This window comes from Eptatretus burgeri, chromosome 17 (genome assembly GCF_056783735.1).
Source record: "Eptatretus burgeri isolate ZD-2024b chromosome 17, Ebu_testis_v1, whole genome shotgun sequence".
In the NCBI taxonomy this organism is placed as follows: domain Eukaryota; kingdom Metazoa; phylum Chordata; class Myxini; order Myxiniformes; family Myxinidae; genus Eptatretus; species Eptatretus burgeri.
The window spans coordinates 41,553,184-41,569,950 of NC_140977.1; the positions used below are offsets into that span (position 1 = coordinate 41,553,184).

A 16,767-nucleotide genomic window follows, 5' to 3' on the forward strand; every position below is an offset into this window, starting at 1 on the left:
CATACTTTCCATTCATTTCTCAAATCAATCTTGTAAAGTAATTCATTTTTGGTGGAAATCTAAAAGAATTATATTCTTTTTTATCATTAATTAGAAGATAATCACAGAACATACATTGTTTATTGGCTTTTGACTGTTTAATCCCCGTCTTTCACACGCAGGACAATTCTCAAATTTGTCATTTGGAGAATCAGGAAATTCAAGAGGCTCAAAATCTATTAAACTATTCATATTTATAAAGTAAAACTTTACTTCAAATAAAATTCATCTTCAGTATCATCTTTGGTACTTTCACAATCATCTATAAAACTACTTTCATAACTATCGTTTGAACACAAACTCTCGGTATCATAAATATTTTCTGTTCCAACAGAGATACTATCATCACTCTCATAATCTTAAAAATGTTTAGTTGAATAATGACATTTAATTAGTAGAAAAAAAACATTCCCATCCATATCTATATACTTTTTTTCATTAACAGCTTCAACTACTACATTTTTTATATTAAAGGTAATTTTAAAATGATCCTTAACTACTACTGAACGAAATGTCATTTCACCTGATATATTAACATCCTTTATTTCATCAGGATTTAAATCTTTAGGGTTGTTGAAAAAAATACAAATTTCTCCTTGCATATTACAGATGGTCTTATCTTTTCTTTCTAAAGCTTCATCCATGAGGTTTTTCTTTTTTGATACTTCTTGTTTCATTGATTTTTCTAGTTTTGAATATATTGCCAGAAGGTGAGGAGAAACTTTTGTTCGAGCCACTTTAATTGATGTTCTTCCAGATATACGAAAAGCCCTTCCAAGGAAGGAAATTGAAGAACTCGTATTATTCACCATAATTGTTTTTATCCAATAGTTGTTATATTTCTCTTTATTCAATTTTACATCCTCAACATATTTCTCATCTTTTACAATTGAAGACATTGATTGAAACTTGTCTTTTGTGTCTTGATACATTGTATTTATTAAGTGAAAAAAGTTGGAGGATGAAATGGTTTTAAGCACAGATTCACCTATAAATTAAACAGCTAATTTTCATCAAGAAAATTTTATTTTAAGCAAAGTTTTGTTATATAAATATGGTGAATACAATGTACTGCGATGTTTGTAATCATGAATATTAATGTTATAAAAAACACCTTCAAACCAACAAACACACATTCAATCTTTTCAGACAAATATCTCCACTTGACCAAGAAACAAAACATTGTGATAGATGTGATAATAAGATTCTAAAATAAAATTATAATAAACACCTTGAATCACGCAAACACAAGAACAACTCGAGGGGGAACACTCGGGAGAGTGCAAAACCTCCGCCGCCAATACTGCTGGGTCACTCAAGTGAACCTTGTATCTTATTCATTAAATATGTCAACAGTGCTGACAGTTATAGTTCTTTTCTCCAACTTTTTTTTTGGGGGGGAGGGGAGGGGGGTTGGAAATCACTTAAAACATGTAGAAATGCAAAATAAAGAAATCGAAATTTTGTTGAAAAAAAAGTTACAAAAATTTTTTCTCTAACTTTTTGGGGGGGGGGGGTTGGAAATCACTTAAAACATGTAGAAATGAAAAAAAAAATATATTTTTGCTCTAAATTTTTTGGAGGGAGGGTAACAATTTTTTGGGGGGTTGGGAATCTCTTAAAACATGTAGAAATGCAAAAAAAAATTCCCTTTTTTGGGGGGGGTAACATTTTTTTTGGAGGGGTTGGAAATCACTTAAAACATGTAGAAATGCAAAAAAAAAAAAAAAAATTCTCGAACAATTTTTTTGGGGGGGGGGGTAACTTTTTTTTAGGGGGGGGTTGGAAATCACTTAAAACATGTAGTATTCAGAACAGCAAACAAAATATATCCTTGTAAGCGATGTCTTAATTCATTTCATACAAAAGAACAATTAAATCAACATTCAAAATATTGTAGTAATCATAAATCAACCGTAATCTATTCAGCAAAAGCCGGTTCAAACATATCATTCAAATATTTTAACAAATCAATAAAACATCCGTTTGTGATATATGCTGATTTTCAAAGTATCATTGAAAAGATAGATACTGTTTCTCCAAATCCAAATAAATCATACACAAATAAATATCAAAAACATACTCCTTGTGGTTTCTGTTATTATATCAAATCATCTGTTGGTGATGAATACAACAAGTTAGAACGTTCTCTGAGGCATCTTCTCCTCGATATGTTTGTAAGACGATTGGAAAAAGACAGTATAGGACAAAGAGAAATAATGGTTGAAACATATAAACCAATGTCATTAATAAATAGAGAGAAAAAGGAATTTAGAAAGAATAGTATCTGTCATATTTGTGAGGAGAAAATTGAGGGAGAGGTCAAAGTTAGGGATCATTGTCATCTTACTGGAAAACAGAGGTCCAGCTCATTCCCGTTGTAATCTTAATTACAAGCCCCCAAACTTTATTCCTGTCTTTCTTCACAACGCTCACTATGACACACATCTATTTATAAATGAACTTTCAAAGCCATCTGGAGATATTTCTGCCATTCCTAACACGGATCAAAAATACATCTCATTCACAAAAACAATTCATACATCCCCCATATCAGATTCCTTGACACTGTATACAAGTTTATGTCAAGTCCATTAACTAACAGCATCAAATATTAAAAACTTACTGAATCTTAAATCACATTTCTCAAATCAAGAAGAGATTGATCTCTTATCATAAAAGGGAATATATCCGCATGACTACATGGATTCATTTGAGAAGTTCAAAGAAACACAACTTCCTTCAAGGGAAAATTTCTATAGCAAGTTGAATAAAACTCATATTTCCAATAGAGATTATACACAAGCTAAAAAGGTTTGGGAGAAGTTTAATATAAAGAATCTTGGAGAATATCATGATTTGTATCTTAAAACAGATGTATTGTTATTGGCTGATGCGTTTGAAACTTTTAGAACAGTCTGTGATAATAAAAATTCTTATGGATTAAACCCGCTCACGATTACACAGCCCCAAGTTTGGCTTGGAATGCTATGACAAAACAGAATTTGGAATTAATCAGTGGTATAGATATGCTTTTAATGATAAAGAAGGCTAAAAGAGGAGAAATATCTCAAGTATGTTTCAAGAGATATGCAAAAGCAAATAACAAATATCTTCCTGATTATAATAAGAATGAGGACAACTCTTACCTGATGTATTATGATGCTAACAATTTGTATGGGTGGGCTATGTCTCAATCTTTACCTTATGGAAAACTTAAATGGGTTCAAGAAAAAACATCATGAAAAAGTTTTACAAGACATTGTTGTCTCCTCTCAAAAATAATTGGATGAAGCTGAAGTTGGATATTATTTTGAGGTTGATTTAAAATAGCCACTAGAACTTCATCACAAACATAAAGACCTACCTTATGCCCCAGATAAAGAAAGTCCAAGAAAAGAATGGTTAAGTAATTACCAACAGTCATTTAATATTAAAGATAAATTTACAGAAAAACTACTTACTACATTAAATGATGAAGAAAGTAATGTTTTGCATCAAAGGAACTTGAGACAATATTTATCTGTTGAGATGAGAGTGAGGAAAATTAATAGGATTTTGAAATTTCAACAGTCATTGGTTAAAGACGTATATTGATTTTAATACAAAAAGGAAAACAGAAGCAAAAAGAGACTTTGAGAAGGACTTTTATAAATTCATGAATAATGCTATATTTAGAAAGACTGGAAAATGTTTGGAATCAACAAAACATAAGACTTGCTCCGTCTTGGAAACAGGCTTCAAAGTTAATTAATAGACCAAGTTTTGAGCGAGCAGAGGTGTTTTCAGAGAACTTTTGTGCTATTCATTTGAAAAAACAGAGTATTGAAATGGATAAACCTATTTATATAGGAACAACAATTCTTGACTTGTCAAAGTCGTTAATGTATGAATATTACTATCATAAGTTAAAATCAAAGTATAAGGTAATGTATCTGTTATATCTGGATACAGATAGTTGTATATGAGAAATTAAGACAAGTGATGTATATGAGGATATGATTAGATTGATAATATTAATATACATGATACAAGTAATTATAAGTCAGGTAATGTGTTGTTTTCAAAGAATAAAAAGGTTATTGGTAAGTTTAAAGATTAATTGGGTGGGAAGGTCATGAGTGAATTTATAGGATTGAGATCAAAGTCTTATGCTTTCACGTATATTGATAATAATAACATTGAAAGGTGTGATAAGAAACTAAAGGGAATAAGGAAAAATATAATCAAGGAAACAATAAACTTTAAACATTATTACAACTGTTTAACCTTAAAGAAGGAAGAGTACAGAAAAATGAATACAATAAGAAGTTATAAATATCAATTATATACAGAAGAGATAAATAAGAAAGCATTAGGAGCTTTCAATGATAAAATATATATTTTAGAGAATGGAATCAATTGTCTCCCATATGGTTATAAGTATAAGTGTTAAGATATTCGGTTGGGAATTTTAACAGGCTACCGCTGTCTTTTTACTGATTTATAAATGATAGAACAAAGCAATAACCAAACCAAAGAGTGGAGATTTAATCAGCCTTGGTATTTAAATGGAAAACATAAAGAATGTGAGAAATATCAAATAAGTCTTATTGAAGAAATAACCGGGGTAAGAGTAGATAAAACAAATAAGGGGATAAATTTAATTACAAATAAATTGGTGGATGTAAAGAAAAAAATATCCTTGAATGGACTGAAAACTTTGATGGTTATCAATTGAACAATGGAAAAACAATTTCGACAATCTCAAAATGATATGTGGCTCAGGAGGTGGTCAAATAAGAGCATTAAGAGAAGTTTATCATTTCATTTCTGCTCAACAAAGACACTTGTACCAACAACCAAGTTCCAAGTTATTTTTTGTGAATATAATCGATGGAAATGAATGTTATAAGAACATTAAGCTATTCCCTTACGTAGAACATGGGCAAATATTTGTTGGTTCACTCTGAGTGGAATGAAAATATAAAAGGGAAGAAGTGTTCATCAGTAAGTCTCAATTTTACATTTGCTTTTTTTTGGAGGGAAGGGGATAGGTGGGGAGAAAATCAGTCTCCTATTTTGGGGCTTGAGTCAGAATGTTTTTCCCTTTTCCCCCATTCATTTGAATGGAAGTCCCAGAAACCCCATTTATCATCTCCTCCCTCCTTCCTGAGAGTGTCTTTCTGTATCCATCTTGTCTACCCCATGCATCCTTTCTGCCCCCCATTCTTCCCCACACCAATTGTTTATCCAAGTCTGTCTCTATGTTGGCCTTCAACTCTGCTAATGGTATTTACACTCTCTCTGCTGTTCCTTTTGTCTTGTTACGTTGTGATCCGTTCAATGTACTAGTTCTACATTTTTCATGAGCTTTGACTACGAATACAAAAAAAATTAAAAATTCATTTATATCCTTAGAACCCTTATCCTGGAAATATTAGAGTGGCTGTGTGAGCCACTCATGTTCTCTGACATTGAACTTGAGATGACTAGTACGGGCCCGTAGGGGCGTGCCCGTATGTGCAGCCCTCTCTCTCGCTCCCCCTCTATCCCCCCTAGTCTCGCCCCCCTCCTCTCTCGCCCCCACTCTCATCCACCCCTCTCTCACAGATATTGGTCGACAGATAAATGGCCGTAACTTGGGAACTGCTCGTCCGGTTAATATCAAACCTCGAAAAGGCACATCCGCGGGTCCCCAGCAATATCCCTGGCAAGTTTCAATCAGATCGGACCGTCAATCGGGCAAAAAATAAATAAATAAACAAACATTAATTGTGACGTCATTCATGATGTCATAGCACCGTATCTTGTCATTGGTCGACAGATACATGGCCGTAACTTGGGAACCGCTTGTCCGATTAATATCAAACCTTGAAAAGGCACATCAGCGGGTTCCCAGCAATATTCCTGGCAAGTTTCAATCAGATCGGACTGTCAATCATGCAAAAAAAAAAATTAATAATAAATAAATAAACATTAATTGTGACGTTATTCGTGATGTCATAGCACCGTGTCTTGTCATTGGTCGACAGATAAATGGCCGTAACTTGGGAACTGCTTATCCGATCAATATCAAACCTCAAAGGCACATCCGCGGGTCCCCGGTAATATTCCTGGCAAGTTTCAATCCGATCGGACCAGTGATCGTCCCGTTATTAATAATTTGGGAAAAAATTGGCATGATAAGGTGAGAAGGTGGAACGACACCTTCAGCTGCCATATATACACCTTTTCAACACTGAAAAAGCAGTAAAATGGCCATAACTTGGGAACCGCTCGTCCGATTGACATCAAACCTCGAAAAGGCAAATCTGCAGGGCCCCGGCAATATTCCTGGCAAGTTTCAATCAGATCGGACTGGCGGTTGTCGAGAAACAGCGGTCGCAGACAGACAGACAGACATTGCTGGAATTATAGATAGATAGGTCATCCAGGTGGATGGGGCATTGAGGCATGTGGTGTGGATTTCAGGACCGAGGTCTGGAGAGGACAGGTGCTGTCCGTTGGCATGCAGTCGACAGGAGAGGCTGCATCACCGAATGAAGGTGGAATGAGTGTATATGGAAACGCAGAATGGAGCAGGAATTCATTCCTGGCTGAGAGCAACCAAAAGGAGAGTCAAAGAACAATTGTTTGTAATTCAGGACGATGGGAGGACCAGGAGAGAATAGGGTTACAGAAGCCAAGTGAGCACAATGTGTGGATTTGTATGGAACCTGATGAGGGTGGTTCAAATTTGATCTGGGCTTTCAATTATAAAAGAGTAATGTAGGTTGATTAACTTTTAGAGGAATGCATATTCGTAACCAATAACTACAATGGGGGCATTTTATGCTTTAATGCGCGTGCTGAAAACTCAAAATGGCAGCGAGTGATTTGAGAAACCTAAAGATGGAACAGCGATGCATTATGAAATTGCTTGTCAATCAAAAGGTCAATAGTGTTGAAGTTTACCAACATTTAGCTGCGCATTAAAATGACGATTACCTGTTGAGGACATCCATATGAAAGACCACATATGAAGCAAGAATTTTTTCATGAATGAGGCCAGGGCCTTAAGAATATGCTCCAAAGTTTAGAGTGTACAAAAGTGGCTGCTCAGGTGAGACATGTGTTTATCCAAAGCTGAAGAACACCTTGAAAAATACAACTTTCATTTTGGTGAGCTCACAGGATGGCCTTGAGGTATGCCCACTGACCTCTGAGCTGTCTTCTATGAGTTTGGATCTCGGCCCAGCCAAAAAAGGTCACCCGGGTGATTAATCAATGTGTGTGATGGACGTTAAACTGGGTGTCCCATCTGCTAGTAATAGTTGGACAAAGATCCTCTGGTATCCTTGACAAAGAGTAGGTGTGCTGTCACTGGAATGATGAAGAAATTACAAATTCCTGCTCTAACCTACAGGGGGAATTGCATCTACAGCACTACCATGCCTCAAGGAGAACTGATGCTAACCTACAGCTAGGTGTTGCAAACAAACGATGGTGGCTGTCGTTTTGGGAACATACATGCTAACTTAGTTGCAAATGTTTACAGAGGTGCAAATGTAATTTAAGCCACACTCGTACATAAAACTTAAAATGCAGTAAAAAAAATTTGATATCGGGGTCAAATCATTTGCCAATAAAAAGGAGATTAGTGGCCAAGTTGGGAAGTTAAGAAAAAATTAAAGATTGTTGAAGCTGGTCAAAAGGTGTTGCAAGGTTAACATTGTAGTTGTAACCACAGGGGTCTTCATATGTTGAACAACAAATAGGTAACACCCCATCGAATTGGGCATGAGTCTCTGAAAAATCAAAATGGTCAATGGTACCCCGCAGGCGCCGGTGGACAGTCAAGTCATCATCGCTTAAGCCTGCACCATGGGGCCTTTTGTCCTGAGGTATATGTGCCACGAGTATTGACGTGTCGGTGCACTGAAGCAGACGGATTGGGTGCCAGCTGCGACTCTCCCATAGTTTTGTACAGGCACGAAGGTCCCACACTACCAGCAGACCTTCCTCTCCACCACTCACTGCCTTGTCTTCATCTGCATAGACTGCTGTCACAGCAAGCTGGTGACCACGCAAGGAGAATGCAGGTTGGTGTGCCCGTAGATCCAGTCCTCGTAGGTATCCTTCTCTGCTGCCAGCCACGATCCATTGTGGCGTGGAGGCCACAAAACCTAGGCTTGTGTATTCTGTTGTTGCTGCGCCACCAAACCGCACAAGCTGCCGTCTACTGTCTGCGCAGTATAGCATCACGGCAGAGCCCTCCGCCCAGCCTGACGAGCGAATACCACAAGCCACCCGCCCCCCAGACACTTCCAAACAAGACACGGGTTTTCCATATACACAATGTAATGGCAATTCTGTCCCACCGTTCTCCCTTGTACTGCAACGGCATAGAAAGACCGAGTCACCTGCTGCTGCAGCCAATATTGGACCCACTGTGTCTGTTATGCTTCCCAATGAGCGTACAAAGCTCACAGGTTGTGGTAGGCTCCTATTTAGCGTGCCACACCATCGGTCTTCACTAATCATTGTCTCAGCCCAAATCTGACACCCACTTGCCACAGCTACTACTCCACCATCCACAAGCACAGTGCTTGGTGGATTTGACAAATGTTCTATTTTGTGGACAGGCTGACCCATCTTGTGCGAGTCCCAAACAAGCACTGTGCCATTCTCATATGCTGCTGCTATCACCATGGACCCGACAGAAACTTGAGTGACGAAACTATTCTGCTCCATATTGGCATCGAAAATGTGGGGAGCACCAAGATTCGAACTGGTGTCCCATACTGCTACATCTCCAGTAGAATAGCCTGCAGTCACCATTCCATGTGAAGCGTGTGCAGCACAAAGCACCCCACCGGCATCGTATGTGAGCTTTGTTGCGATACCCGTGCGAGTCCTCCAGTTCACTGTGAGCTGCTGGGCACGTTGGCGCTCATCACGCAGTGCCCTCTTCCAGCAGCTCCAATCCTCCAATGCGCAGTCCTTTAAGTAACCCTCATTCAGGCACAGCCGAAACCAAAGCAGGTTGTCCTCCGCAAGGAGCTTCCAATTCCTGCTCACCTAGAGAATACAAGAAAATTCATTTTAACGAATAAAAAAAAACATCTGTTGTAGAAAGTAGACCGGATGCATCAAACCAAAGATGTGACAAACGTGAGCAACACTAGTAATCCAAAAGTTTGAATAACAATGGCTTTGATGTACTGGCATTCGGCACATGACGACCAGGAGGGCTCAGAGACCTTCTTTGCCATGTTGTTACACACTGCCCCTCAGAGGGAGTCAAGATCACATGACTGGAGGATTCTACCTCCCTCCCCCCCAAACATTTTCTTTTAACTCTATAAAGGTGTAAAATAATTATAATTTCTTCATCCTCATTATTTCACTGGCATCATCATCATCATCATCTTCATAAGCCAAGTCCCATTCATTTTGAGGGTCGTACAACATTTGTGATTGGCTCAATTATGTTTTTTTCACAAATTGGTTGGCCTGGCTGAAGTTCTTCTCAGACCCTTGCTCTAAAGAGCCAATGAAATGGAATCCACAGCAGTGAAGGCAATGTAACAAACTTTTATACACTTCACCATAAAGTTTCTCTCCTCATTACCTGAAGACACCAACTCAGGCAATGTTGGCTTTGTATGCAGTCACTACCAAAAATAAGGAGCGTATGGGACAGTTCGACAGCAAAGGATTGAGATTGCATTTGCTCCCTCAAACAGGTGCATGCTATTGATTGGAAAATGCCCATTACTCGTGCTGCCACGACTTCCTGCCGCCAAAAATTAGCCACGCGCCACCCATGTTCTGTTTTCAGTTTTGTGGCTTTGATAGGGAAAGTGCTCGTCAGTTTCCTCCATCACTGCAGCTCACCTGTGCACAGCGTCCAAGTCCAAGAACATCAAGGTGCGAGAAGATGCGCAGCGCTAGTTCGTAAGGTAGCCGTACATCAAAAAAAGGCACCGGAGTGAGTTCATCGATGTCTCGAATCAACTGAGACACCAAATCTTGCTCTTGGAAATGTTGCTTGGCAACATTCTTATGCTTCCCTAAGGTCCTTGGTGGTAATGTTGAACCATGACCCTTCTTGGATCCAATATCAATCCCTGCATTCAAACTAGTTTCCAACCACAGTCCTTTAGCTGGTACAGAATCCAAGAGCTGTTTGGAATTGTGCAGTGCTTGGGGTATTCCCAGAGAATACGAGTTTGAAGCCCAAGATCCTGGCTGGAGGCCGTAGTGCTCCTCATATCGACCCAAATCTCCAACAGACGAGGGTGAAGGTTCCTCCTGCAGAAACGTTGAGTGTAAATTCAAAAGCACAATCTTATTTCCACCTAAAAAAAAAACAATTGAATCTTTGAACTAGGTTCATGAAAGAGCAGGTTGTCAAAGGTGTAAAAAGGCAATGTAGAGGCAGTAGGACAACAGTTGGATGCAACAAGCAAAGGAATGAGCTGACAAGAAAGGAGAGTGGGAAGGGAACACAGCAACCTTGCAAGAGAGTTGGGCTGTACTGGAAGGGTCAATGGTGGTTTAAAAAAAAAAAAAATAAAAAAAAAAAAAAAAATAAAAAAAAAAAAATATATATATATATATATATATATATATATATATATATATATATATATATATATATATATATATATATATATATGAAGAAAAATTGGCGATGGCATGAGATGGATGAACCGCACTTGCTTTGTCCAATTCGATACATTTTGGTGGTTATCCAATCGCAACCAAACTTGACAGGGGGACTAAAGGACACGCGGTGGCGGTTGTAGTGATTTAATTTGCCCCTCTCACCGAGGGGGGTTTGTGTCTTGCACGAACTCCATGTTGAGGTGTATTGTAGGTTATCATGGCTTTCATGGGGCACACCTTCTGGATGTAAAAATTATTAAAACCACAAACGTTTCAGTCAATTCTGTCCAACGTACAGTTAAATTTTTAAACAGTCGCTATTAAACTGGATGAAGTTTGGAGGAAACTTGATTTGAATAACGCATTGTATACTTATCGCCCCCCCCCTCCCATAAACGGATCAGAGCTGTGTCGACTTGCTAAGCCTCTAGGTATGCGGCAACCATCTTTAGCCAACATCTGTTTACATGAGTCTTTACACATGAAGGATGGAGGTTGTCGCGATTTAATTTTCCTCCCTCCCTGAGGGGGTCTTCCACCTTGGGGGAAGTCCGTGTTAAGGTGTATATCCGTGTTAAGATAGCTCATGGTGGTGTTCTTTCAAGGCCGCTTCTCATAACAAAATTAATAACACCAATGATAATAGCATTATAGTAATATACCTCAGAGAGGATAATAATGTGGTTTCCGCCCATCCAGCGTGCGGATGACCGCCTTAGCCCAATTGCGGCGGCACGGGCCCACCAAACGAGCAATCCAGTCGTAGCTTCCGGATCAACACCGAAATCCAGCTACGGGTGTTGTTACCACACCATATATCAGCCAACTCTTCTGTCCACACGCTACAAGGTCAATCGCCAAATTATCGATATACCTAATTATTCGCACAAACAGAAATGCCGGGGATCGATACCTCAACGGAGCCTGCACGACAACGAGCCACTTAAGCAGCTTGTTCCTTATGCGATTGCCGAGCAGTTATATATCGCCAATCCCCGTCAGACCAGATGTACGTTTTATCGGCTTATAAGCAGCAAGCTAACATTCCGAACGCTCATGGCAGTCAAAGTGAGGAAGCGACGCAATGAGCAGGTGACATTTAACAATGGGGAACATTTATTTGAACACAGACATGCAATGAATGGGGGGGGGGATGGGGAAAAAAAACATGAGCAAAAATCTACAGCCAAGTTCTATTATGAAATGTGAAGCAAATACAACACAGGCACTTAACAGTTTCCTACTTATTAGATGGGCCTACAAACACACGTACGCACACACACCCAAGAAATGATGGCTGATGCCTTTAATAAGGACTTCAACTCAGAGGGACAGATAAGCTGAAACCCAGAACCTATCTTGAACCTCTCCACCTCGTGTGGTCTTCAAGCTGTTCGGACCCGGGCTCCAGCGAGAGAGAGAGCTGGATCCAATCGCCGTGAGCCAAGATCCTACCCGAGCTCCAGCAAATCCTCTCGCGCTTTTGAACACGAGCTGGTCAGACGAGGCGCAGATCCTTCCCGTCGATGCGTCGCTTCCTCGAAGAACCACATCCAAGATGAGGGCGATGAGTTGCACCAAGCGGAGAACAAAGAGCTCCACGAACCAAGAAGAGCCAGCCGAACCAGGCCACGAAGCAGAGTAACAGGCTCGAACCAGCTCGAGCACCCTTGAACCAGGCCGACACTCCTCCGATGAACAACCAGCCAACAAGCGACTCTTCCGATGACAAAGCGAGAATCAAGAACTCCGAGCCGAGCAACCAGCTCAACTCCCTCCTGATGAACAAAGCCTCTCACAACACGAACCAAGAACAAGAAGCAACCACCAGCAGCTCGAGCTAAGCAACCAGCTCAACTCTCTTCCGATGAACAAAGCAGCCGACTCTCTTCGACGAACCAAGCCAGAGCCCAAAAAGCGAACCGAGCCAAGCAGAACACGAAGGCCTGATAAAAAGCCAAGCCGAAGCAAAAAGCTCTCCAGAAAGTCTCAAGCCAAGCAGAACCCGAAGGCCTGATAAAAAGCCAAGCCGAAGCAAAAAGCCTTCAAAAAGCCTCACCCCTAACCCGAGCCAAGCAGAACCCGAAGGCCTACTGAAAAACCTCAAACAAAACAGAGGATCTCTTCCTTATCCTCCCCCGCTCCCGGCGTGACTCATCCCCCCCCCCCCCGTGCCCGCACAACCGCGGGTGGGCGGGAGTTGTTTACGTCATGAATCACTGGACGGGAGGGCTCTTCTTCCTCTTTGCAGAAGAGGGGGAGGGGTGTCTTCCTTTGTGTTGTGATCGCTCCCTAACTATTAAATTAAATCACAGCACACTTAATCGATTTCTGCCCATTAAACAATGGAAGGTAAGCTATCTATGGAACATGCACTTATCGACATAACTGAGCTAAAGGAACCTGTATGTTGAGTGCAATCGAATTCCAAATTCGTAACAATAACATGAGCCTGTCGATCCCACCGAAGGGAACAGGTCTACTCGTAATAAAAAAAATAAAAAAAAATCAAAAAAAAATCTTTAGCTGCACATGCACCTCAACCCAAAGGCTGAATGAAGTACATCATCACAGCAAACACATACACCCCAACTCGTCCATGAGCTGGAGGGCAATTTCTGGCCAATTGGTACCATCTTGAGGGACCAAGGTTTGTTGTGATTTTCTGTTAGGGTGATGTATCTGAAACACAAAAATACATGATGGACATCTGAGTGGAGTAGCTCAAGCATTTTACACAGCTTTATGTGCAGCAGGGGCATATCCACAAAATACGCTAATTTTATCACGTTTATGATTTGGTGGTGTCATTATTCAAATGTAATGCACTTTATGTGAAAGGATATTTAAATCACATCCATATTACAAATCATGCATTTTACTTCCAAACTGCAAAATTAAAAGGATACCAAGTTTTATTAACCTGACATAATTTCAACGATGCTCCATGTTCAATTCAATAGCAGAAGAAAACGTATACGTTGTGAAGTTCTTTAACAATTTTGAACAGAATGTGCCACAGAGAACAGAATGTGCCAACACAGTGGGATTATCTTTAATCCCACAATGTTGAATAAAGAAAATAGCTATTTGTAATAATCATTAAACAGAAACAGGCAATGACAAATAATTTGAAAGATATGCATTATGGAGTATCAATTGTCAACGTCACTGTCGTCATCGTCCTCATGATCCCCACTGCCGTCCGACTGTTCATCTTGGACCTTCATGCTCGCACACTCCTGGAGAACACAAGCAGCTGTGCAGCTTAAGCCATTGACCATGCATGTGCACGATGGCAGCCTACACTCCCGTTCACACTTGTAGGATAAAAATTCCAGAACAACATCAGGAGCTGGGGCACCAGACATCCACTCAATGGCAAGAACACCATCGTCATCCAATACCCATCCATTACAGTCAATTGGACTGGGTACACGTGTTGGTATTTGTACCTTTTTTCTATTAGCTTTGCTTGTTCCCAAGTTCCTTATTCGTTTTTGCAGGCTTGGTGTTAATCAAACTGTACTCTTGGCTTGCTGCTTAGAAACTTAGAAACAAGAACATTGGAACAGTGTATGCAGAAATGAAATTGTGATTAACCTTGAGTAATCCAGGAGCGCTGTGTGAGCAGAGCTTGGGAGTGACCCGTTATTTCCTCTTATCTCTACCTTTGTTCCACTATTCTTGTAATGAAATAAGCCAACTGCTTGCAGCTGGTCAGGTTGAAAGGGAGGACAATTGTGAGATAAACTTGTCCAAAAATAAAACCGACTCTGACAGCGGCGGCACCCTCTGGGCTTCCTCAGTTAATTGATGTTCTTGGTGTTTGCTGCACTCCGTGCACGTATTGGTGGACAATAAACAGCGTTCTCTCAAGTACATTGATGTCTTCATACCTTGGTGAAGGGTGAGACGGATACGACAATTGGCGCAGTGAGCATGGGTGAGGAAGTGGAGGAGAGGTGGGGATGGACCCTTGGTGACCAAAGAGAGAAAGCCAGCACCAGTGACCAAATTTAATAAGGTAAGCCTTTGTGCTAGGGAGTTTAAATTAGATACTCTCTTTCCCATCCCAGGTTTCGCTCATCCCTGCCTCTGCCCTTATCCTCTCCCAAATAACCGGTAAAGATAAGTGCGGAAAGAGAACTGTTTATTGTTTATCAAGGGGTAGGTAACTTAAGGTCCTGAACAGGGAGTTTGAGGGCCGAGGGCAGATGGCTAAGGCTGCCTAGTCAGACCCTAGAACAACTCCAGGAGGGGTTCAGCAATAGCAATGGGAAACAAATCAGGAAAACGAGAGGAGGATAACGAACCCCCTTGGGGATACACCTGCTTACCAAACGTTTAAGTTACATGAGATGGTAGCAGTGAAACAAAATGATTGCTGGGCGAAATGGACGCTTAAGGATGACTTACCGTGGCCAAATAGCACGTCGTTTGACCTGCCGGTAGTGCAGAATCTGCGGGAAGAGTTGATTAGATGCCATAAACTGTCCAGGAAGGAAACGCCAATAAACTGGCTGGCGTTCGGAATATGGCAGGAGGAAGCACTTAAAAGATCGAGCACAGCCAAGCAAGCAACACTGGCAGGTAAAGTGCTAAAGCTTCAGGGTCAACTCGAAGGTTGGGAGCGGCGAATTAAGGATGCGGCTACATCAGCGCAGACACCGAGCCAAATAACAGAACATGGCTCACCAACTGCCCCGATGTCTGCAGCACCGGGGCAGGGGTGCTCTAATACCGGGGAAGTACCATTAACACCCCAAACCCGAGCATACCAACCGCTGGGGCTATCTAAGCCAGCTACACAATATCAGCTGTTTAACCCATCAACTGGGCAACCATATAAGTCCATATAGTCAGGTTCCTTGTGTAATTTCGTTGGAATTTTTTGGAGAGTAGCAAACCTATTGATTTTTGAGAAGTTTAAAATCTATTTAAATAAAAAATGATGTTTCACATATTTTCAACTTTTGGAAAGGTCGTTTTGGGGTGAAAAACGCATTTTTTTTTTTAATTCCAATTTTAAAAAATCTGAAACAATACAAAATAACCAACTGATGATGGATTACTGTTAAATGGCTAACGATGGATTTTATAAGATAATAAAATGTTGCATTTTGACTGTCGGTTGCCATGGAAACAGCATTTTTGGAGTGGAATTGTCATTTTAAAATTTATTTAAAAAAAAATTATATTTTCCATCGGATGGCCTAAATAATTATTAAATATAGTGACTATGACTAACTTACACATAAGTATTATGATTTTCAAGTATTGGAACAGTTGGTTGCCATGGAAACGGCCATCTGTGCAATGAAACATTGGTGTGTCTGTTGTTCAACATCCAAAGGTTTCGGCACTTTCAGTAGTAAAACGTTTGATTTTAAGTTTTTGTAGTTTGATGTATTGTAAGTGTGATCTTGTAGGGAACATAGGTGATGCCACGTCGCGACGCCATGCCATCGCCTCAGGTTACGGTTGCGAGGCGTGGCATGACTGTCTGCTCTGATGCAACTGTCTGCTCCAAGTCATCATCAATGAGAACTTGTTTGAGAGACTTCAGGAATGGGAGGCCAGCTGCTCAAAGAATGCCATGTTCAAGGCCATGATGAACGATCTCCACAGAGTAGAGGCAATTCTGCATTTTGTTGCAGCATCTCGGAATGCCGACTTAAACCTTCATCTTCAAGCCGGTGAAGAACTCAGCAAGATATTTTTAGCCATGGACAGAATCAAGTACAAGCGGCTCTGGCCAAGGTACATATCTGACATGTATGCACTTAAGACCAGCCATCCAGAGACCTAGAGGGAGCTCAAGGCAAGCAATATTTCGGTCACCAAGAATACTATCCCATTTGTATCGATCGGAGCAGACCACGCTGTTGAACATCTGAACAGGTTGCTGAAGGTCCACTCTGGTCTGATTGGCATATCAAATAATGCAAATGCCAGACAGCGATTCTTCTTGGCTGCACCTGAACTGTCACGCCTGTCTTGCGAGTTTAAGGGACAGTTTGGTCTGAAGGAAAGTGAGATCACTGAGCACCATGGCCTGTCTCCAAGTGTCATCAAGCGTGAACACAATGC

At 40.5% G+C, this 16,767-nt stretch overlaps 1 protein-coding gene across 4 annotated transcripts in view; it reads right to left on the reverse strand.

The window, feature by feature from the left end:
- Positions 1 to 6,418: 6,418 nt before the first annotated feature.
- The window catches only part of FBXW8 (F-box and WD repeat domain containing 8), a 32,330-nt gene continuing 21,981 nt past the window's right edge, over positions 6,419 to 16,767 (reverse strand). Inside the window, exons 2-5 of one of the 4 annotated variants that reach the window (XM_085861542.1) lie at positions 13,213 to 13,356; positions 10,837 to 10,914; positions 9,901 to 10,317; positions 6,419 to 9,081 (exon numbers count right to left, since the gene is read on the reverse strand). In XM_085861542.1, coding sequence (XP_085717668.1) covers positions 7,678 to 9,081; positions 9,901 to 10,317; positions 10,837 to 10,902 — 1,887 coding nt within the window. In that variant the 5' untranslated portion in view covers positions 10,903 to 10,914; positions 13,213 to 13,356 and the 3' untranslated portion in view covers positions 6,419 to 7,677. Of the gene's footprint in view, positions 9,082 to 9,634; positions 9,874 to 9,900; positions 10,318 to 10,836; positions 10,929 to 13,212; positions 13,357 to 16,767 lie in introns of those variants that run through there. The other 3 variants (XM_085861543.1, XM_085861541.1, XM_085861544.1) reach the window with 3 other exon arrangements.